The sequence below is a fragment of the Drosophila miranda genome, chromosome 4 (genome assembly GCF_003369915.1).
Source record: "Drosophila miranda strain MSH22 chromosome 4, D.miranda_PacBio2.1, whole genome shotgun sequence".
Taxonomy (NCBI): Eukaryota; Metazoa; Arthropoda; class Insecta; order Diptera; family Drosophilidae; genus Drosophila; species Drosophila miranda.
In genome coordinates, this window is record NC_046677.1 from 9,278,948 (window position 1) to 9,302,778 (window position 23,831).

The following is a 23,831-nucleotide window of genomic DNA, read 5'->3' on the forward strand; positions in this document are numbered from 1 at the left end:
TCAAATTAAACGAAATAAATAAATCCCCTTTCAATTACAGCTGTAGTTTATAATTCGCATCTCTCAATGAAAAGCTCTGGCCATCGCTCACCTTTTATTTATAGATTTCACCTATTCAGAATTAGCAATGTCCTTGCTGGTCTATTGCCCCGCTCGTGGCTCATGTATTTGGGCCAATAAAGTCATTCAAAGGTGATTAGTGAATAGACTAAAATATTTACACATCTCAAACCCGAAAAATGGTCTCCGAATCTGGGTATGTGAGTGTGCATGAGAACTTTTGAAGCCGCCCCATGGAAGAGTGTTAAAGACTGTCCTGTGTCCCATTCTCAAGTTCCATCCCATCCCATCCCCGTTCCCGCCATAATGTGACTTTTTTATATTATAAATTTTTGATCATCAACTGTAAAGTTCCCAAAGGTCGGTGTTCCAAGGTTCTTTGGTAGGGAGAACATGTTTTCCTCCTTTGAACTTTTAATTATTTGATGGGATTTTTGATGAGTAGTCAGTTTGTTATTTGTTATCGCGTTTAAATATTGATTCTGTCGCCAGGGACATATGGAAAAAAGAGTAGAATTTTAGATTATCTTTGAAGAAAATGTTACCTACAATCCTCCACATTAAAATATTTATTTACTTAAAGAATAAGATCTACAAAACATAATATCACTGGTTAGAATTCTACAGCATTCTAGAGAATTTGACTAAAGCGACTAAAGCTTCGATTATTTTATTATCTTATTTCTTACTCGACTGCTCTCCCACACTGGGGGCATAGGCCTGGTTCTCGTAGCCAGCGAAATTGCCCAGAACCATGGATATGCGGGGGGAAGAGTGCTGTATACCGTTCCCTGTTTGCTTGTCATCCGATCCTCCATTCACCTTAGGACCAGTCGTGGGCAAAACAAAGTTTGCTCTGTGGCAGCGCCGGTGGAGGAACATCCGGAGCTTGAAGAAAGCGAAAAGCAGGACGTAGACGCAACAGGAAAGAATAAGAATCCCCAGAACTGTGAGGAAGGAGCTCTGGGGCTTAGTCCAGTCGATCACATGATAGATATAAGGTTTGCCTTTCCTAAAGATAAAAAGAAAATTAATGATCATTGATCATGATTGAATGATTAGTGCTTCCTTACTTGTTGATGCCGCCACACACTTGATAGATGTACGAGAAGATGGCATAGATGACGCCGAATAGTACTGGTAGAAATATATGAAGTAGCCGCAGCGGATGTGCCACAATCCACAGATCGATGAACATGCAAATCGAGTTGAAGGCATGAGTGAGCACATTTGTGGCGTCCAAGGAGGTCTCATTAGCTGAAAAAGAGAAATTAACATTTGTTAGTTTATATAGATACTATTTTCTAGGGAGCCACTCACCATCATACAGTATAGTCCAATAGATAATCGTAATGACAATGGATAAAACCAGAGTTATGATGTGCATACCCCAATATAAACGAAAGTAACTAAAGGAACTCTTAACATTCAAAAGTTTGTCTGCAAAAATCAAACAGAATTATAACCATATATATTCACACCTATATCCCAAACTTACCCGCATATTCCGGATGATAATGCCAAATGCTGACTAGTACGGCACCCAATAGATTTGTCAGCATACACATCCATATGCCCCAATTGGTCATGTAGATAAAGTACAGCCAATAGCTGGTATCATCGTTTGCCAGAGGCCACATGGACTCGATTACCACGCCCAAAAAGAACAGCGCCATGAACCAGCGATAGAACAAATATATCATGCTCTTAGTACATGTTTGCCACTACAAAAAGAGTTAAAATTAAATAAAATTAAAATATTTTAAAATTAAAACTCTTTAGAGTGTGAAAAAAGTGTTTAAGTGAGAATTATTAGCTTTTAGATAACTCAATTGATTAAAAAAAAAATAAAAGTTCTTCATGGGAACCATATAATTGCAGGGGTTATTGTTAAAAGTATAAGGTATTGCAAGTATCTAGCTAGCTCTGTGGCTCTGTCCCGAAGCTAGCGATGGTATGACGCTTATGAATAATTCAATAGTTTAATTTAAAATGCTAGTACAATCGCTGTGCAGAGGGCGAACTTTACTGTCATATATATACGTACACCATGTATATATTGAATATTTGTGGCCAGAAAGAGAGGTCACTTTCTGTTGATACTGTGAATGGAAGAAGTCATCAAATATGCTCAAGGTAGTCCACACAGAAAATGGTTTGGAAAAAATGCGAACAAACAGAACGCCCACTACGTTTTACATTTGGGTTTGGGTTGGTTCTATGAACCTCTCAAGGTATAACCATGGAAGAAACATCTACTTTGCAGTTCAAGTGGTTTTATAATTTCAATTTATGTTCTAACACTAAAAGATTTTCGGCAGCTACTTTAAGAGAAAGTTCTGGGAAGTCTCATTTAACCTTTCCACTACCCTTCCCTACCCTAACTGAGTTCCAATGCATGTGCCGTGACCCATGCGAACACCATTTTAAAATGCCCATCATGTACATTGACCCCCACCAAGTGCAATACCAATAATCCACCTCCTTAGGTGCGTGTCAATTGTGGGCGTGATGTGGCGTGCTCAAGGCCGTATCCGCCACAGCCTAGAGAGCTATTAACTTTACAGTATTTGTTTTTGTCATTGGTGTTATCTGAGACTCTGTCTATCCGTCTGTCTGTCTTTGGTATATGACAGAATAGTTCTTACCTGCGATTTGACAAAATCATCGGGCGTGTCATGATCAAAGCCGCAGCTTTTGCGTGCAAACTCTTTCTTTACGGGATGAACAATCACCTGAAGTTTGCTCATCTTGTTAGCTTCTTGTTAGCCTCTGTCTCTAACTATTTATTTTCTTGGCTCTTTCCGGCTTAGACGTAAGTTTACGTAAGCCTGCATGCAACTGTTGTGTTCTCCAAGGGATTATGCAATGGAAACTGTTGGCTGTGGTGCCATGCTCAGGGCCTTAGCACGATCTGGAAAAATATATTAGAAAAGTCATAAATATATATTTTGAGTCAACTATAATTAAACAGCTCACATACAAAAATCATGCAAATGTTTCTCTCGAAAAGTGGAGATTAAAAGAAAATTAGCCAAAGCTTCAGGTTTTAGCAGTGCACTGCTTGTACGATTATTTCAAAGGAAGACGAACCAATCCTTCAGGTTTCAGCGGTACACTGCTTGATCACTTCTGTATGAAGGAAAAACGAAGGAACCAAAACTTCAGGTTTTAACAGTTCCCTGCTTCCAAGATAATTATAAAGGAATAATAACTGTAATTTCCATTGAATAATAATTAATAATAATACTATAATGATTGTTGATTGATTGATCTTATGCTATTATAAATTAACTGGTGAAAAGTTAAATTACTAGTAACAAAATGTCACCGAAATCGGTTCTTGGAAAAATGGACCTTTGTAGAAGTCATTTCCTCAAAGGAGTTTATTTTTTTACTGATTTTATTTGGTGTGATATAAAAAATAAATATTATTTAGACTTTTAAGGGTAAAATTCGGTATCATATGCGGATATAGATGCATTCATCTGGCGGTAGCTGTCATTTAAGGAATATCAATATGGCACATCAATATCAATATATCATTTATTTAATTTGGTCGCTATGGATTCTTGGTATCATATGGCTGGATATTTATTAAGGTCAAGACCTTACGATTTTATGCTTAGTCGATGTCGTACAGACACAATAAGAATGACGTATGGTTGAGAGTGGGATGAATTCTCATCAAATCTGTACGTAGTTTAGAAAGAGTTATCTTTCTTTTTCAAAACTACGTACACATTTGATGAGAAGTCATCCTACTCTCAACCATAAGTCATTTTCATTCAGAGCCTATCCCAACTCTGTGTTGTCAACATCTACGAAAGTAAAAATCCCACAAAAATACTTTCTCAAAATGGATATAAGCCGAAAGCTCCTTTTGCCCACCTGGCGTCCTCTACTGCGGGGTGAGTTGAATTGAACCTGAAATGGGGGCTAATATATTTTCTTAATGTGGGGGGAACAGCCATTCGTGGGCCACGTTCGTATAGTGACAATGCAGTGGCATCCCTGCTTAAATTCCCTTTGGTCACGTTGGAGGAAGGAAAGTCCAAATATGTGCTGTCCCACGTTTATATCCATGGTATGATGGGCGAGGCCAGGCAGGTGATTCGCAGCAGCCCCAGAGCCAAGTACCATTGTGAGTTAAAAATTTCAAACAGAGTCATTCAGTATCTATAAGAAATATCCCCCTCCCCTCAGTGAATATCTATGAAAAACTTCAAAAGGAGGCCAACAAATTGGGTTTGTGCACCCAGGGCCTGGGCGGCGGCTATATCGAATATGATCCGCAGAAGAAATACATTAAAGTCTATGGCAAATCGGGAGTCTTGGGCAAGGCCGATCATAAGAAGTCCCAGGCCATTTTGCGTAAGGCTTATCCAGACGTTAAGATCGATGCAGAGCGCGGGAGTATGAAGCCCTAAGCATATTATTTGAATAAAATTTCCAAATTTAAAGTTTGAATATAGGCTTGAATCCAATTAAAAACGTAATGATTCCGGGACTGATTCAATGATTGTTTGCTTGGCAGATTACCATATTTACTTTGCGGCTGCGCAACAACCTTTTGGCCTGACCTGACGTTTTGCAAAGATCAGACACAAAATTACACGAGTACGACAGCAGTCAAGAGCCGGGACTAGTGGTGCTAATAATGCTGACATTATATGACGGAGTATTCATCATATAATTATATGGAGTGCAATGGTCTGGTAGCTCATCATTTGTAGATCAATTTAGCAGACAGTTCATTCGCTTCGCTGCCCCGCTTTATTGACATATTGTATATATGTATACTCATAGTCGTAGCCGTAGCCATTGAATAATTATTCGCTAGACTAAAGTAATATAGAAATATGATCCCTCCGCAGCTGTTTTGGCATTGGGTGTATCGTTAATTACAGCACTGAAAATATGAATTTAAACAAAATATACCAATTAGCCTGCTAAGGTCGAAGCAATGAAGCGAAAACAAGCTAAAGTCAGAGAGGTTCTCCTCAGCTTTCAGATCGAGGTGTAGGTCAAACACCGAAAGAGTTGGGTAATTTGTAAGCCAGACGGGCACTACTACGGAATCGCAACTACTATTATCTCCTGAATGAGTAAAATGTTATGACTATGGTTATGGCAACCTTGGGTCATCCATAAAGCGGCTTCACCTGTGATTAGATATTGCCTGCAGGCACTACTGCTCTTTCTATCAAAAACTTTAAAGCAATTCGACTTTAAACATATTTTTTTTCTAAAAACTTTATTTGGTTGGAGCTCACTTTTCTAACATATAATTACCGCTGCTCCGGAGTTATTAAACACATGATGTTCAGTGTCCCTGAACTTGCACGAACGGCACGCTAATGAAATTTTTCAACAAGAAACGCGTCTGCACCATAGGTGTTTGACTGGGGAAGCGGCGTTGCGGGGCCTATGGGGGCCGGGCAATTCGGTTAACAAACTGTTTGGCCATTTACACTACTACTACTACTGCTGCCTTGGATGGCAAGAGACACTTTGGAGTCTTGTATTTACACGCTCATTCGGCGGTCGGTCGGTTATCGCTTGTGCTACATTTTTCGTCGTACAAAAGGGGCCAGAAAAGCATACAACAGATGTCTACAGTGCGTATCGAAATGGTAAAACAGTTGAAGGTAAGCTTTGCAGACCTACTTTTAGCCTAGCCTTCCAGCTCTTTTCGCTCTCAACAGGCTGATGTGAAACTGACTGTACTCAGTCTCAGTCTACGACAAGATATATAGGTTTATGGCCCCTGAAGTTGTACCACAATGAACCGAAGAAAAACAAAACTTGTTGACCTTTACGAGCTGTGTAAATAATTTTGTCGTATTGAATGCAGTCAAACCGCTCGGGTGAATGGCAAGGAAAAATGACTATCCAGACACGGCCAAGATCTTATCCAGATCTCTTCTCTCCGATAAGATAAGACACGTCAGCCAAACAATTGGTCTGATTAATTCACAATCTTTTCAATCATTTTTCAACCTTGATGGGTCTCAAACAAAAGTGAAATCAAAAGCATTTCTTATGCTAATAAAACGAGGGGGAACGTTGTGAGTTGCTGCGGACACCGCAACTCTACGGTTATACCCGATACTAAGTCAGTATGGCTCTCCTCCGGCAGACGCCGCTAATATTAAACGACACGACAAAGAGTGCGTGCGAGAGAGACAGAAAATCAGTCTGAGCGTGACGTCGGGCACTGCGTAGCCACTGCAAATTGATTTGTTCCTATTGGCTATAAAAATGATCTGATCTGATCCAGATTCAGCAATCTGATATAGATATCTATGATTCTGCGTTTTTAGTTTTCTATAATCTCCAAAATTGTGGATGCCACAGATTTTCGTCTTTTAAGGGGCGGAAGGGGGTGGGGCGAAATTAAGAGATATACGTTTTATAGTGAAATCTAACAGGAGTGCGGATACCAAATTTGGTTACTCTAGCGTTAATAGTCTCTGAGATTTGTGAATATCCCCAGATTTTCGTTCTTTGCGGGGGCGGAAGGGGGTGTGGCGAAATTTTGAAACAAACTCGTCTCGGTCCGATATCTTAGGAGTGTGGATACCAAATTTGGTTGCTCTAGCTTTTATAGTCTCTGAGATCTAGGCGCTAATGTTTTACTCCAAGCAAAGCCGCCTATGCTACGTGTGTGTTAGAGAGAGACAGGGCGAGAAAAAATGAAATTATTTTCTTGATGCTGGCTATAATAATAATACGATCCAATTCAGATTCTGCAGTCTAAAAGATATAGTCATTCTCTACGATTCTGCGTTTTTGGTTTTCTCATATCTTTAAAATTGTGGATGCCACAGATTTTCGCCCTTTGTGGGGGCGGAAGTGGGCGGGGCGAAGTTTTGAAATATTTTTGTAGCAGTGACATATCACAGAAGTCTGGATCCAAAACATCGTTGCTCTAGCTCTTATAGTCTTTGAGCACAAGGCGCTGAAGGGGACGGACAGACGGACAGACGGACGGACGGACAGACGGACAGAGAGAAAGGGCTCAATCGACTCGGCTATTGATGCTGATCAAGAATATATATACTTTATGGGGTCGGAAACGATTCCTTCTGGACGTTACACACATCCATTTTCACCACAAATCTAATATACCCCAATACTCATTTTGAGTATCGGGTATAAAAACTTTCATTCTCAAGTGCCACCCCAGACCGCAGCAAAAGCATCTGCAGAGTTCTTGAGTTTTATTTAGTAAACCATTTTGAGACGAGACGCTAATGAGCCCATTGATAAACCCTGATTGGTATGGGGGGGACCCTCTAAATAATTGCTGGTTGTCGATTAGACTGTCAACAAAATATTATTGTTTTGTTTTCTTCTGGCTGACAGAACTGCGTTGCAAAGTGATTAATAAGTTAAGAACCATATACATATAACCGTTCATTGTTCCATTTAGGGAACATTTTATGGGTCGAAAGCTGTTAACTGTTTAAACATTTTACGATAGAAAAACTGTCATTCTGTCTCAATTATCGACTGCTGATAAAGCAGCTGCTAATTAAGTTATCCAATAAGTTATCCAAAGGAAGGGCAGAGATCGATCAAGCACTCAATTATCTTTTATTCAAGTTGACTTTTTGGAGTGTGTCTTTAATTGTCGGATAGAAGAAGAAGTAAGTAAGATTCCACCCTCTTAGAATCCAACTAAAACCAAAGTTTTAGATGCGGATAAAACTTGTTATTTTAATGCAAATCAGAAAATTAGATTACCTCGTGGAATTACCATAAATAAAACAACCTTTGTCACCTTTTACAGACTTTTAAATACACTCACCTTCAACTAGTTCGTATCCAAATTCGATTTGTACAGGAAATTTATAATTGCTCACTTCAGTATTTGGTGGGGTTTAACTCATTAACGTTTTATGGTTCTGAACGTGCCTTCAAGTTCAGGTGTACGTGTGAGTAGCGTAGCCGTTGCCAATGAGACAATCCGTATGCGATACGCAAACATCCGAAAGTAGAAATTTTACCGAGAAAATAAAAGAATTGAAATTTAAGTAAATTCCAATAGAATAAACTCTTTTTTTCTTCTTCGGATATAACACAGCAGTAAAGAGCCATGACAACTGAAAAAACACAATCATCATCAACAATTCAAATATGTAGAGTCTTGCCACAAAAATAATGAAGTAAGCTCTGCTGTGAGCAATCTTTATTTTGTTAGACAGTGAAGTTTTTTTTCAAGTATTTTTTTTCCACAAACTCTTATTATTATTATTTCTCCTTTTTTTTGTTTTGCTATTTTTTATTGTTCTGTGGATTAGACGCGGGGCTTGGCTGGGGCTGTCTATCTGTCTAAACTGTCTTTTTTGGCCCGGTTGGTAATTTCTATTTGGGTCACCAATGGCAACACCAACAAGAGCTACAACAACTTTGCATAACGGTATCTAGACATATTTTTGAGTTGTACGAGTATTACGATGACTGCAACAACAACAACAGCAACAACAGTCAAACACTCAACAACATTCACGCGCCAATGCACCAGAACCTCCAAAAGGCAACAACATCTCTCTATAGAGAGAGACACGCACTAACCATCCGACGAATAGCGAAGACCAGACCATCAAATCACGACTTTTCGTTGCGACGCACGGTACAAAAATGATCGTTGATCCGCAGCTTGTGGTGGGTAAGGCTCGGCTTCTGCTACGCCGACGACTGCCACCACGAGCGCAGCCACCAGGTGAGCGATTCGTGTGGTTGGTTTACGTGCGCTCCAGCTCCAGCTGCTATAGGGTACAGGGGGTATCTTGTCTCCATGGAGATGTATGTGACAGGCAGAATGGGTTCGAACCCATACAAAATACATATATGTATGTACTTGTCTTTCTGTGTATCTGAACCCCTGCATAAAGATAGAGATTTTATTTGAATTAATAATTTTCTCTGACTTTGTCTTCTAACAATCCATTAAAAATAAAGCCAGTCGGATAAGTATTACAACCAGAAAAGGTTTCCCTTCCTTTCTCTCTCCCTCTCGTGGTGGGAGGGCGTTTTCTACTTAAACCCCCTAGAAACGGGTATACCCTAGTCGTAGCATCCAAATACCGATCTTAGTTGTTTTATTTTGCGCTGCAGCTGCGCTGTTGGTGCTGCCGCGATATTGACAGAACGATAAAAGCCATAAAACACGACGCGATGCCTCAGCACTCTTTGCTTTTAGCTCTGTTTTTCTGCCTGCTTCTTTTATCAATTCTGAGCTTAATTACTCGTTCATCTTAGTGTGTGTGTTTGCTTCTTTTTGGCAAATGTTTGGAAGAATAACAGAAAGGTTTTTCGTACAGTTTGCCAAATGAATAGAGAGGAGGGACAAGGGACAGGGCATGTGGTATGCCTTAAATAAACAAATTTCCTATGCCTCTTCTGATTACTGTTCGTTTTGTTCTTTTCTGTTTGCTGTGACACACACACACACACGATACGATGGTCTTGAAATCTAATTACCAAATTTACAAAGAAAACTTCTTACACAAAGCCAGATGCCGAATCAAGTAAGGTAAGTCTTGGAATTGGGTTAGAGTCAGACTTAAAGCGAAACCAACCCGACAATGAGAATGATCGTTACCCAATTCTGTGTGTCATTGAACCTCCTGTTCGTTCCACTTCAAATGGAAGATTGGGGTATATAGAGTGTACATTCGGGAAGTACAGAAATCAGTTCTATAGCTACATCTTTTCAATAATCAACAGCGGTCAATACCAGAATATTTTATACATCATAATTGATAACTTAATTCAATTCCATTCTTATATATTTTGATATTCAGATAATTACTCAGATCTGGGAGTCTCTCATTTAAAAGTTTTATACAACGCTTAAAATTCGTTAAAGGACATTTTTTTATTTTCAATATTCTTATATAATCTTCACTAAAATCTTGTCAGCTGTGATTTCTATGTATTTCGATGTTATTTCTTATATCTTATGTGTTTGCTATTTCATATTCAATTTCAAATTTCTCAAAATATATTTTGCTTGGGTCATCAGAATCATACCAAATGCATAGAGTATTTTCAACAAATTTCATATCTATATACTACGCCATTCTTATAGTAACAAGATCTTTGCTTATTTACTAGCCTAACTAAACCAATTGATAAATGTAGCTTCGACATTAAGGAACCAGATGATTAAAACTTATTGTATCAAATACTAGACATAAATAAATGCATGCGAATGTGTAAGAGTGTCTCGCTATACTATAGATATGTATGTGTGTGAGTGACGATGTGCTATATAAACGTGACGGTTGTATAATGCTGGTTATACTTGTATATTGTTATATGTGCGGGGGTGATATTGACGGTCCTCATATGAGACCAACGGCATGCGGTGTCCACACCACACTGAAGGCCCTATTGAACATTCTCTTCAGCTTGTAGAGGCCGAAGAGCAGGAGCCAGTAGCACATGATCAGCACAAAGATGCCCACAAATGTCACCAGACAGCGAGTGGGATTGTTCCAATCCAATATGGGATACACATAGGGATTGCCAAATCTGTGTGGAGAGAAATTGAATGAACATTATTCAACTAGATACACATATATATATGCGGGTGCGACACTTACTCATCTGTGCCCCCACAGAAATGGTAGATGAGGGTGAAGACAAAGAACAGAATTGCCAGAGCCATGCTGTAGACCACATGCAGGAGCCTCAGCGGAAATGCCACGACCAGGAAGTCGATCAGCATCATCACCGTGTTCAGTCCATGGGTAATAACGCTAATGGCCGGAAAACGCATGGGTTTATCTGAAAGTTAATAGAAGCAATTAGATCGATCTCACTTATGTAATCCAATGATCGTCTACTCACTCATCTTGCCATGCAGGAAGACCCAGTACACTGTGGAAATGATCAATGCCAGCGATATGGTCATATTGTACAGCCACCAGTAGATCTTCAGCCCCCTGGTGGTCTCCGTTTTGTTGCCAGACTCCTGCACTAGACTCCGGGTATTCCTCAGATCGTAGTGCCAACAGGTGACCTGCACAGCGGCAATGAGCATGGTGATGGTGCACAGACCATATCCCCAGTTAGTCATGTAAATGAAGAACTTTCCATCGCAGAACTGCACAATAATGCACATGATATAGACGCCCAGGAAGAACAGGGCCCATATCCATCGATAGAGCAGGTAGAGTGAGTTGGTGTCATCCTTCTGCCACTGTTTTTGGAGTAGAAAGAAAGGTGATTGCTTTAGTAAGAAAGCTTTTTATAGTTCCTTAATAATACCAAGAAATCTACGATTATATGAAGGTTCCATATAAGTATAATCAGTATAATATGTATCCCTGACTCAAGTACATTATTGCAGAACTTGTACTTGCTTGCAATTTCCAATCAAATACCCATATAAAACCTTATCGCCGAGGTCACATTTGTCTGGCCCTAACGTCATGATCTTTTGCACATTTATATGATTTAATCATTTAAAATAAGTATTCCAGGTCTTTCAATAATTATAATTTGTAAAAATCCATTAAATACAACCTTTAAAAGTCTCAATTAAAGACCCCGACATTGTTATAGAATCACGAAATTTCTAAGGATGCTTATCGCAGATTTACTTGTTTTTACACGGATGATCGTTTGTGTAGATTATGTAATTTCTAAATTAAATATTCCACACCTTTGGTCGTCATAAGACAAAAAACAAATAGTATAACAATTTATGACAGCTTCTGCCACATTTTGTTTTTCTTATCACACAATGACGTAGCAGCAATTGTAGGCAACCGATTATGGGGCCCATAAAGCCAGTCACATTTTGTTTTCTTTGGAAATCAAAAAATCTCTGTTTACGCAAGTGCAATAATACTCATAATCATGATAATAATCAAATTAGTTGGATGTGAACTCGATTTTTTGCGGAAATCAAATCGCTGTGATCTACGCAACGTTTACGCTACTCTCGGGGGATATTTATGGGGGTATTGTTTGAAGTCTGATAAGGTGGTATCACACTATTGTCTGGTTCCTGTTTCGATTCGGATTCTACGCATTCCACGAATTCTTTTTTGGTGGCGCTACCAATTCTGCACGGGACTTTTTTGCGCAATGATTCATTATGTACCTTGAAACTTTGTTTGTTTGTTATCTTTTGCCTCAACATCGCAATGAAATGTCTAAAAAGCTGCCTCATTAGCTTTATTAGTAAGGCAATCCTTATCAAATTTTTGTTTATATTGCATTTATCTAGATATCTGGTGGTGTTTGGGTGCTTTGTCATCGTTCAGTTTTAGTTTTGGTAGAGCTTTTACCCCCAAATGTGCCGTTTGGAGCACTCTAGCTATCCATTCATCAGACTGTTCTAAGTGAACTCCATTGGTGGTAAAGCTTTCGTTACGAAATTTCATTTTTTAATAAATAGCTTAAAGTGTTTTAATTTTTGATCCGTCGTGCCTTTCATTCATTAGAATGTGCTATGAGAACTTTGTTGCTTGTTGATTTAGAGAGGTACACTTTGATCCGAACTTCACATGATTATAAAGAGTTTTAAAATAGCTTATCTTGCTGTTAGCTTTTATTCACATTACTCATTGTTCTATGAGAACTCAGTAGTTACTAGCTTTTCGCTTATGTAACGCAGTCGATCTTTGTAGATTGAATATACGAATCGAATCAAATCGAATCGAACAACAGGAATAATCAACTTTTGATTGTAAAATTGATGAATATCACATAATTAATTTGATTATATCACCTTGGTTAATCACATTACGTTTGTGCCAGTGCCTCTGTGGCTGTGCCTGTGGCTGCACTCTTTCCGATTACACGTTTGCTAGCACACATAACTTTCGAAACACGTGCCAACGATTTCCAGGGAAATGATCTCACGATCATTACAACGTTCGGTGAAAATATAATAGTTACAACTGCTGTTTGAACTATGAAATCACATGGGCAGTTGGCTGTAACTGTGGGATATTCCTCACCTGCGATCGGTAGAACAAATGTACGCGTTTGTATGCGAAGCCGAAATTCTCCCGCTGCAGTTCCTTGTTGAAGCTCTTGCAAAAGTCATCGAAAAGTTGCATATTTTTCTGTTTTTATTGTATCGCGGAGCAGAATTTTGAGGATGAGAGCTCCGACGGGAGTCGCGTATAGCCGGCAACTGGCTGTCGAACCCGAAAAGGCTTTTTTCCCCTGTCTGACTTAACCAGAGCTTTGAGTTATGTTTACGACTCACACGAACACCAACGGGAGAAAGAAGGAGAGATACACAAAGAGAGAGAGATAAAGAGAGAATGCGATATAAAAAAGGGGGAAACGATGATGTTGGAGTCGCGGCAGTGATCTTGAAACAGCACTAAACCCTCTCGGGACGGGGTGGACTGAGGGGAAGCTAGCAGTAGCTAAGAGACGGAGCAATTAGCAAATAGTAGCTCCACTTGGCACGCGCACTCGGACACGACTACTGGGGGATCGATATGGTATACGGAAACCCACCGATCGGTCGATCGCTCGAGCAGGGAGCCCCGAACCCGAGCCGAAACGATGACGAACTTCGGTCAAGAGAGGAGCAGACAGCACACAGCTGAGCGAGGGACTATTGGGATCGAATGCCTAACGGGAAATGTGAAAACAAACTATAGACATATCATGCTTTATAACCGATCATATCTCTCGACGCAGCGACATCGCCAAGTAAGTTCAATTAATAATATGGAACAGAAATTTTTGCTGGGCTGCCAAAAGAGTATAGTGTCAAATGGCAGACGATGGACTCTCTTTGTGTCTCTGTGTGGGAACCGTTTTATGGATGATATTACATATGTCAATGCGATATTGACAGTACACACACGCTCACACACATCTGATCTTTCATTGTTAACCAGCACTGAACTTGAAGCCATAGAGGTCGACCAATTAAGATCACTATCGAAATATTTCAAGAGCCAAAATGCTGTGCCAAGAATTACTCATGTATAAAATTCTTTTCTGACCTACATTGCTCTGCAATGGTATAAATAGACGATAAGCAAAGTGGGGGAAAGGTTCTACTACGTACCTTATCTAATCCATAAAAAAGAGAGAGCCATTAGGCACTTGAAAACAGACTAATTGCATCTAAATTAGCTTTCGCTCTGTAGATAACCTCTAAGAACTCAGCTTAAAGTCCAAAAAATGTCTGGGAAATTTCGGTCCTATAAAGTTTAAAACGAAATAAAATAATTTTTGTTACCTTTGAGATGGGTTTCCTCTTCAGAGACTCCATTCTACATCACTTCACTATAAAAAAAAACTATTTATACTTTTAAGACGTAAACCAACCTCACGATATAGCCAGCGTTGCGATAAAGTGTGTAGGGTATAGGTCATACTACTGCCCCATTTGCCCCATCAAGTTGACTTTATCGTTGGCCATGTTTTCGCAATTGAATTTGGATCAATTTACCGAGACACCCATTTAATAAACACACTCCAGCATCGATTACCCATTGACGTTTCTCTTAAATTTGCATATATATATATATATATATATATATCGTTCATATATTACACATTCCCAGCATTACATTTGGAGGCAGAGCCCACCAATTATCGGCGAGAGCGGGTCTCAGGTTCGTTAACCTTGCATCTGACCTTGCCATTGCCTGGCAGCAGTCGAAAGTGTTGTCGACGTCTGTAAAGATAAGATGATGTATCCTCTTGATTGCATAAATTTAATTATACGCTTCTAATTGGGACTCAATTTGGATGTTACTTTGCCTGACTCTCGGTGGGAATCTGAATCTGAAGATGAAATTGCCTGACAATTGCAAGAGTTTTGTGTGTGGGGAAGGAATATTCCCATTGATAGATTGATAGCGTGGGTTCATATAACATTAACAGATGGAAATCCACTCATCAATATGGCTGCCTTACTGATCCAATTTCAAACGAGAGCTAAAACAACAGCAGTTCATGGCAGGTGATTAATATTTAATTTCTAATCCAAAAAGATTTAATTATCAACTTGAAACAGTAAAGTGTGGCATGATTGGGAAACTATTAGAGATCTAAAAAGAGATCTAAGTGTATTGTCATTGAATCCTATTTCCGATAGCTCTGTTCTGTAATAGTCGATTTCCAACAATAAATGAATCATTATATAGATAGGCGTATGAGTACCAACACTTCAGTCGTAAACAAAAAAAATCGTAATGGAAAACTTCAAAAGTTCAAGTTCCAACATTGTTAAAGACCCATATCAGAAGAGGAAACAACGTCAATCACCATTCACCCACATGGGACATACCCGCAAGATACCCAAAACATTGATAAATTTGCAAGATTGAAAGGTGGAAACAGTTGCTATACTCTATCAGAGTGTATATAGAACTTAGAAACAGCTCAACTAAACTCCAATGACACAAATATAGGAGTGAAGATCTAAAGCCAGCTCTAAAAAAAGATCTAAAGATTGAATTGCAAAGGGTACTTCAACCTCCATGGTACTCATTTCGATAATATTTTGCACTGTGGCTTGTTTTTTTTTCCGACTCCTTATCACTGTATGGGCCAGTAGAGTGCTGTCACACTCCTTATATAATAGGAGAAGCCGCATACCTATGCGGAAAACGTTTATCAACAGGGTTATTATTGACTTTGAATCATGTGCAAAAATTCCCAAGACATATTTAAACATTTAGGGCCCCATCGATTGGTTTGAGGATTTTCCAAGTCCAGGCACCAGCCAAGGGTTCCACTTCAGTGGATAGCTCTGGCCCAACTTGACCACGTTCGCGTTCAGGGTCTTATCTTTGGACGCTCGCTGTTTTGTGTTAGACATAAACAGTTGATAAGGACCGATAGATTCGTCGGCTCATATCACACCTCGATTACCAGCCGATTCAAGCCAAAACGATTTGCGGAAATTATGGCCCATTCGCATGGCTATCAGTCACCTACGCCGCGTGGCGCCGCCAGTCTGTGTTGTACCAGCGAACCAGCCACCTGGTGTGGTCCCTCCTGTCAGCCCTAGTCCAGCGCCAGCGACGCCGAGTTCATCCGACCACGATCATGCGGGACGAGAGTCAGAATCCCTGCTGCCTTCCCCTCAAGGAGGAGTTCCAGCGCTCCAAGTTCTCGCTGCATCACGACGATCCCGGTGTCTTCTGTCGGTCTCAATGGCAGCGCGGGGATCGCAATATTCTGTGGCTGCTGTACCGCTGGATCTGGGCTGCGTTCTTTGCCGGCGGTGTGATTGGCAGCCTGGTAAATACTTTTAATGGAGGAACTTGGTTTATTTACCTCACGGATTGGGGATTTACCCTGTGCTTCTATGCCTGTACTTATGGAGCAGTCGTGGCCACTATTTACTTTATCAAACCATCGTATTTTGGTCAGTTTTAGAGCCATTGATGGTTGATGACTTCATTATATGACGAATTTCCTCTTGTAGCTCCTGGCAGCGTGGCTCTGAAGATCTATTGGCTTTCCCATTATACAACTGTGGTGATTGCCATGATGATAACACTTGTGTTCTGGGCAGCGCTCTATCCATGTGAGTAGATATATTGGATGTAGGTATCAGGGTGGCTCAATATCTCTTTGAATGCTTTTATAGCCATGCCTGAAATGGGTGCAGAACTGTACAACCTCTGGGCCCACGCCTTCAACTCAATTTTCATGGTCTTCGACTGCTTTATGGTGGCCTTTCCCACGCGCATCATGCACTTTGTCTACCCCTTCGCTGCGGGCATCACATATGGGATTTTCTCGCTAATTTACTTCTGGTCCGGAGGCACTGATTCGTAAGTCCCAAGATATATATAGTTTTTCAAAAAATCCATCCAATATTCCGTACCCTTAATCTCTTGCAGCATGGGTAATCGTTACATTTACTTCATCTTGGACTGGGAGAAACCGGGCCTGGCCATAGGAACGGTTTTTGGCTGCGTGGCGCTGTTGAGCTGCTTCTGCTTGTGTGTCTTTGGATTCTACAGACTCCGCCTGTCCATCTACAACTGCTGTGGGAGGAAGCAGGTAGAGATCCCAGAGACAAGAGCCTCGACGGAGACAGTGCAAACCGCTTGAAAGTCTTATATTCTAGATATTTTAAAGCGTAGACTATCACTATCTTAAAAAGTACCATAAGCTTATTCTTAGTTAGAAATCTTCAGGCATTCCAACGATATATTAAATCCCGAACGGCTACAATAGATTCAGATTGAATTGTAAGGGTATTCAATGCTCCATATTCAATAGAATTCTTGAATTCTTATCATATTTGATTGGAGGAAAACCCGCGGGGCACTTAAGACATGCGAGTACCAATAGATTTATGGTTTGGCTATGAATCAAGTGATAATAACTCCTAGGATATAAATAGTGTGGAAATTTTCCACGACCATTGAACCCTTAGATTTAGTGAATGGTTTTTGGTAAGACATAACATCCACGCGTCCGTTGGGGGTCTTATCGGAGATGGGTGCTTAAGTATACATATGTAAACGATTGTCGAACCGGATGATAAGGGCGCAATTGCCCGATTGATTATCCCAAAACATAAGCCATTTGTGGCCTTAACACACCTGCTTCGCGTGGTTCCGGCAGTCCGAGTTCCACCACCGAAGCAGCAACCTGCTGCTGACCATTCGAGCGAAACCGAAAGGGAAGATAATCGTACGATGAGGGACGAAAGTGAGGATTCCTGCTGCCTGCCCTTCAAGGAGGAGTTCCAGCGCTCCAAGTTCTCGCTTCATCACGACGATCCCGGTGTCTTTTGTCGGTCTCAATGGCAGCACGGAGATCGAAGTATTCTCTGGGTTCTGTACCGCTGGCTCCTCGTTGCTTTCTATGCTACTGGGGTGATTATGAGTTTCATAAAGGTCTTTAACGAAGGCACTTGGTTTATCTATCTCACGCATTGGGGCTTCAGTCTGTGCCTTTATGTATGCATCTATGGCGCTGTGGTGGCCACCATTTACTTCATCAGACCCTCGTATTTCGGTGAGAATCTTAATCCATTGAAGATTTCCCTTATGAAAACGACAAGGGACTCCACTTGCAGCTCCTGGCAGCGTGGCGCTGAAGATCTATTGGCTTTCCCATTTCACAACTGTGACGCTGTCGATGTTGATAACGCTTATTTATTGGGCAGCGCTCTATCCATGTCAGTAGATCTTCTGAAAAGGTTACAGAATTCTGTATCATCATTGTATCATCCCGTAGCCATGCCAGAAGTCGGTGCAGATTTGAACAATCTCTGGGAGCACGCCTTCAACTCGATTTTCATGGTCCTGGACTGCTTCATCCTTGCCTTTCCCGCGCACATCATGCACTTTATATATCCCTTTGCGGTGATCATCACATTTGGAATTTTCTCGCTGATCTACCACTGGTGCGACGGACATGACTTGTAAGTGTTGAGTGCTATCAAATTCCTTTAGGTTTTCTCCTCCATGGCCCACTTTCAGTGATGGCAATCCCTTCATCTATCCCATCTTGGACTGGGCTAGACCAGGCCTGGCCATTGGTACGATTTGTGGCTGTATCGTGCTGGTGAGCTTCTTCTGCATTTGTGTCTTTGGGTTCTACAGACTCCGTTTGTGCATCTACAACCGATGTTCGAGGAAGCAGAAAAGAGTGCAAATTGCTTGATTTTGAATAAAGGATAGCGGATATATATTCTAGATATTTTAATGGGTTGAAAAAGCCACAAATTGGCGTAGAGTATAGCTACATATTTAGGCCATTTTCTGAACGACAGCGAACTGCAGAGAGTGGATTTGGTTGGACCATTTCTCCAGGGCATTATAGCGAGCGGCGCTGCTATTGACCTTGTCCAGCAGCAGCACTTGGTTCACCTGATCGATGCGTCCCTTGATGGTGCTATCGAATAAAATAAACGTTAATTATCAATCAATTATAAAAGTGGTCAATGGTATTTTCTCACTCATCCAAAATGCAGGAGACCAAAAGGCTCTCCACTTCGGCGGGCTCAATGTTCAGGGCACTGGCTATAAAGGGTATAAAGATGTTTTTGTAGGGTCTAATCAGTTTTATGAGAACTTGGGTGCGTATATTGCGCAGGAGATCCTCGATGTGCTCGCGTATAAACTGATCGGCCATGATGTTGCTACGATGCTGGCGCAGAATAGTCTCAAACTCGTTGATGTCGTTGTTTTGATAGGAGTTGACCAGATTGGTCATGGCGAGGATTTCAGGATCATTCTTATACGGTTTGGCCTCCTGAGAGTCGAAGGGATTGATGCCAGATTTCATCAACCTATAAGAGAATAATTGTTTAATCGGAATTCCCATCTTGTTAGAGCCACTTACATGTTGGCCAAGACCAAGTACTTCAAGCATGTGGTACGCCTGGGGGAACCACTCTCATCGTAGTTCTTGAACGCCTCAAAGAAGTCAGTGTGGGCCTTCTCGAACTCTCCCTCCCGCAGATGCATCTTGCCGCCGCATTCGCGTATCACGCCCATAATCAGAGGATGCGGAATGGCCGACTTGATGTGCAGCGACTGCTCGTATAGGGCCTTCAACTTTTTGTTGTTCTTCTGCACGGTATACATTTGGATCTCCAAAGCGTAGATCTCCAGCAGTTGGGTGCCCTTCTTGAGGTCATCCTCGCCATCGTCCGTCTGGCAGCTCTGGTGCAGCTGCTTGAGTATCTTCTGGAGCTTGGTAAAGTCGCTGCGATCAAAGTATAGTTTGCCCAGCTTCGTGTTGGTCTTGAACCACAATCTATCGTTTTTTGCATCGCGCAAAGCATCCAAAGTGGTCTCGTAAAAGTTCTGCAACAAAGCCATCTGCAAAGAACATGAATCATAGAATAAGCCGTACATTTTGTTTGGTGTATTCTTACATTCTTTGAAGTGGAAATGTAGTCCAATATAGAGTTGATGCTCTTCTCCGAGTGATTTCTGGTGACGGCGCTCTTGATGTACGTCAATAATTGCTTGTATCGCACCATCATTTCGTCATAGTTGCACTGGGGGAGCTTTATATTAATTAGAGATTCGGAATACACATATTTTACGTAGTTACCAATCGAAAATTTATCTTAATCATCTGTTTCAGGGCCTTGAAGCCCCACTCTCCCTTCTCGCCATTCTCCAGATCGAGAACTTTTTGGAAACTGGCCAGCGCCGCCTTGGGCTCCTCTTCCTTTAGAGCCTTGCTGTTGTAGTACTGATTCTCCAGATCCACATCGGGCTCCGAATTGCTATCCTCAGAATATTCCTGCCGGAAAAAAATTCCACCCAACCCAACGCCGCCATGAAAAATCTCGTTTTCTCTTGCCTTTCAATGTTTCCTTACCAGACCGTAGTCCTCATCATCATCGCACATAAAGTCGTCGTCGTTGTCAGACATTCTCAATCGCTTTTTCTTAATTTTTTTACAAAAATATAAAAATTCAGTGTCTTACAATCCAGTGTTTATCGATAAAATATACCGTCCGACCTTAGAAATATACCGAAACATACAGCCTCATTTTCAAAATATACCGTAAATATACTGACGAATTCAGGTTCAATTTTACATATTGCTCGTTTTTGATATTCCGTCGAATATTACCAGCTATATAGAACATTTAGCCGTGCCCACATAATTTTAGCCCATTGATGAATCAATTTTCTACACAATTGGTTAGTTTTTAGTCCTTGCTTTTACTGTATTTCGACTAAAACAAGGTTTAAACAAAATAGTTCAACAAAAAAAAAGTCGCAGTGTTGCTAGTATTTGAAGACATGATGCGTGTATAGGCCTTTGTGCACCCTATTTCGTTAATATTATATGTAGCTCAAACGCAATTTACTAAGACCTTTTCTCAAATTGACATGTTTTTGACTTATTCATGTGTATTATTAGTATCTTGTATATATTTATGTCGATCCTGATACCTACTGAGCCTTGGAAGACAAACGTATTCACAATTCTATAACATTCATTTCCCCCAGGGTATGTGTGCATGGAATTAGCAACATGTTTGTGTATGGAATGAGACTCATTGTTGCAAAAGCGAAACTGCGGCGAATCGGGTATTGCCTATATTTCAAGCTATATAGATTTGCCCACTTAGCTTTATCCCATAGATAAATGCATTTTCTACAAGATTGCTTCTTTTAATTACCTTTATGTATTTTATTTTGACCAAAAAACGGTTTTCAAGTAAATGTTGCCGCAACTTTTGTGTATGGAATGCGCAACATTTGTGTATGGAATGAGACTCATTGTTGCTAAGGCGAACTGGGGCGAACTGCGGCGAATTAAAAAAAAACGACCAATTCCTCATATTCTTTGTTCCGTTGAATAATACCATCTATATGGAACATTTAGCCATGCCCACTCAATTTTGTACGATTGATGAATCAATTCTATACATGATTGGTCTATTCGAAATACTTGCATTTATTGGATTTTGATATAACATTGAAAATGAAATTAATAGATTGATGAAATTGACAAAAATACCATGGGAGCGCGGCGAAAACCAGTTTCTACAGTATGACCCTCAGAAATATACCAAAATATACTGGCTCATTTCAAAATATACCGTAAATATACTGACGAATTCAGGTTCTATTTTACATATTGCTCGTTTTTGATATTCCGTCGAATATTACCAGCTATATAGAACATTTAGCCGTGCCCACATAATTTTAGCCCATTGATGAATCAATTTTCTACACAATTGGTTAGTTTTTAGTCCTTGCTTTTACTGTATTTTGACTAAAACAAGGTTTAAACAAAATAGTTCAACAAAAAAAAAAGTCGCAGTGTTGCTAGTATTTGAAGACATGATGCGTGTATAGGCCTTTGTGCACCCTATTTCGTTAATATTATATGTAGCTCAAACGCAATTTACTAAGACCTTTTCTCAAATTGACATGTTTTTGACTTATTCATGTGTATTATTAGTATCTTGTATATATTTATGTCGATCCTGATACCTACTGAGCCTTGGAAGACAAACGTATTCACAATTCTATAACATTCATTTCCCCCAGGGTATGTGTGCATGGAATTAGCAACATGTTTGTGTATGGAATGAGACTCATTGTTGCAAAAGCGAAACTGCGGCGAATCGGGTATTGCCTATATTTCAAGCTATATAGATTTGCCCACTTAGCTTTATCCCATAGATAAATGCATTTTCTACAAGATTGCTTCTTTTAATTACCTTTATGTATTTTATTTTGACCAAAAAACGGTTTTCAAGTAAATGTTGCCGCAACTTTTGTGTATGGAATGCGCAACATTTGTGTATGGAATGAGACTCATTGTTGCTAAGGCGAACTGGGGCGAACTGCGGCGAATTAAAAAAAAACGACCAATTCCTCATATTCTTTGTTCCGTTGAATAATACCATCTATATGGAACATTTAGCCATGCCCACTCAATTTTGTACGATTGATGAATCAATTCTATACATGATTGGTCTATTCGAAATACTTGCATTTATTGGATTTTGATATAACATTGAAAATGAAATTAATAGATTGATGAAATTGACAAAAATACCATGGGAGCGCGGCGAAAACCAGTTTCTACAGTATGACCCTCAGAAATATACCAAAATATACTGGCTCATTTCAAAATATACCGTAAATATACTGACGAATTCAGGTTCTATTTTACATATTGCTCGTTTTTGATATTCCGTCGAATATTACCAGCTATATAGAACATTTAGCCGTGCCCACATAATTTTAGCCCATTGATGAATCAATTTTCTACACAATTGGTTAGTTTTTAGTCCTTGCTTTTACTGTATTTTGACTAAAACAAGGTTTAAACAAAATAGTTCAACAAAAAAAAAAGTCGCAGTGTTGCTAGTATTTGAAGACATGATGCGTGTATAGGCCTTTGTGCACCCTATTTCGTTAATATTATATGTAGCTCAAACGCAATTTACTAAGACCTTTTCTCAAATTGACATGTTTTTGACTTATTCATGTGTATTATTAGTATCTTGTATATATTTATGTCGATCCTGATACCTACTGAGCCTTGGAAGACAAACGTATTCACAATTCTATAACATTTATTTCCCCCAGGGTATGTGTGCATGGAATTAGCAACATGTTTGTGTATGGAATGAGACTCATTGTTGCAAAAGCGAAACTGCGGCGAATCGGGTATTGCCTAATTTCAAGCTATATAGATTTGCCCACTTAGCTTTATCCCAAAGATAAATGCATTTTCTACAAGATTGCTTCTTTTAATTATCTTAATGTATTTTATTTTGACTAAAATACGGTTTTCAAGTAAATGTTGCCGCAACTTTTGTGTATGGAATGCGCAACATTTGTGTATGGAATGAGACTCATTGTTGCTAAGGCGAACTGGGGCGAACTGCGGCGAATTAAAAAAAAACGACCAATTCCTCATATTCTTTGTTCCGTTGAATAATACCATCTATATGGAACATTTAGCCATGCCCACTCAATTTTGTACGATTGATGAATCAATTCTATACATGATTGGTCTATTCGAAATACTTGCATTTATTGGATTTTGATATAACATTGAAAATGAAATTAATAGATTGATGAAATTGACAAAAATACCATGGGAGCGCGGCGAAAACCAGTTTCTACAGTATGACCCTCAGAAATATACCAAAATATACTGGCTCATTTCAAAATATACCGTAAATATACTATTTCTACTATTCTATTTTACATATTCCTCGATTTTGATATTCCGACGAATATTACTATCTATATAGAACATTTAGCCGTGCCCACATAATTTTAGCCCATTGGTGA

General features: G+C 39.9%; 6 protein-coding genes across 9 annotated transcripts; 3 read left to right on the forward strand and 3 right to left on the reverse strand.

Moving 5' to 3' along the window:
- Positions 1–614: 614 nt before the first annotated feature.
- LOC108164052 (protein rolling stone) lies at positions 615–8,808 on the reverse strand. 2 transcript variants are annotated; one of them, XM_017299631.2, is made up of 7 exons: positions 8,644–8,808; positions 7,877–7,973; positions 2,709–2,974; positions 1,559–1,784; positions 1,381–1,500; positions 1,134–1,317; positions 615–1,072 (listed from the first exon to the last, which is right to left on the reverse strand). In XM_017299631.2, the coding sequence occupies exons 3-7, from the start codon at positions 2,808–2,810 to the stop codon at positions 739–741; spliced, it is 966 nt and encodes a 321-aa protein (XP_017155120.1). In that variant the 5' UTR covers positions 2,811–2,974; positions 7,877–7,973; positions 8,644–8,808; the 3' UTR covers positions 615–738. The 2 variants fall into 2 exon arrangements, with proteins under 2 accessions (XP_017155120.1, XP_017155119.1); XM_017299630.2 differs by having other exon boundaries at positions 7,877–7,983.
- On the forward strand, positions 3,827–4,579 carry LOC108164053 (sex-regulated protein janus-A). Its single transcript, XM_017299632.2, has 3 exons — positions 3,827–3,971; positions 4,031–4,204; positions 4,267–4,579. The coding sequence occupies exons 1-3, from the start codon at positions 3,920–3,922 to the stop codon at positions 4,488–4,490; spliced, it is 450 nt and encodes a 149-aa protein (XP_017155121.1). The 5' UTR covers positions 3,827–3,919; the 3' UTR covers positions 4,491–4,579.
- Positions 8,809–9,900: 1,092 nt separating the features above from the next.
- On the reverse strand, positions 9,901–13,666 carry LOC108163356 (protein rolling stone). The gene is made up of 4 exons (XM_017298599.2): positions 13,050–13,666; positions 10,927–11,278; positions 10,680–10,863; positions 9,901–10,608 (listed from the first exon to the last, which is right to left on the reverse strand). Exons 1-4 carry the CDS (start codon positions 13,149–13,151, stop codon positions 10,419–10,421), a joined length of 828 nt encoding a protein of 275 aa, XP_017154088.1. The 5' UTR covers positions 13,152–13,666; the 3' UTR covers positions 9,901–10,418.
- Positions 13,667–15,988: 2,322 nt separating this feature from the next.
- LOC108163358 (protein rolling stone) lies at positions 15,989–17,261 on the forward strand. Its single transcript, XM_017298602.2, has 4 exons — positions 15,989–16,441; positions 16,502–16,603; positions 16,667–16,853; positions 16,923–17,261. Exons 1-4 carry the CDS (start codon positions 16,120–16,122, stop codon positions 17,134–17,136), a joined length of 825 nt encoding a protein of 274 aa, XP_017154091.1. The 5' UTR covers positions 15,989–16,119; the 3' UTR covers positions 17,137–17,261.
- Positions 17,262–17,356: 95 nt separating this feature from the next.
- On the forward strand, positions 17,357–18,748 carry LOC108163357 (protein rolling stone-like). Of its 2 annotated transcripts, XM_017298600.2 has the most exons (4): positions 17,357–18,051; positions 18,113–18,214; positions 18,274–18,460; positions 18,519–18,748. In XM_017298600.2, the coding sequence occupies exons 1-4, from the start codon at positions 17,730–17,732 to the stop codon at positions 18,700–18,702; spliced, it is 795 nt and encodes a 264-aa protein (XP_017154089.1). In that variant the 5' UTR covers positions 17,357–17,729; the 3' UTR covers positions 18,703–18,748. The 2 variants fall into 2 exon arrangements, with proteins under 2 accessions (XP_017154089.1, XP_033248877.1); XM_033392986.1 differs by having other exon boundaries at positions 17,357–18,460.
- On the reverse strand, positions 18,726–20,515 carry LOC108163355 (COP9 signalosome complex subunit 2). Of its 2 annotated transcripts, none has more exons than XM_017298597.1 (6): positions 20,377–20,515; positions 20,104–20,298; positions 19,922–20,056; positions 19,384–19,865; positions 18,998–19,330; positions 18,726–18,933 (listed from the first exon to the last, which is right to left on the reverse strand). In XM_017298597.1, exons 1-6 carry the CDS (start codon positions 20,428–20,430, stop codon positions 18,789–18,791), a joined length of 1,344 nt encoding a protein of 447 aa, XP_017154086.1. In that variant the 5' UTR covers positions 20,431–20,515; the 3' UTR covers positions 18,726–18,788. The 2 variants fall into 2 exon arrangements, with proteins under 2 accessions (XP_017154086.1, XP_017154087.1); XM_017298598.2 differs by having other exon boundaries at positions 19,922–20,047; positions 20,377–20,514.
- Between the last annotated feature and the right edge of the window lie 3,316 nt (positions 20,516–23,831).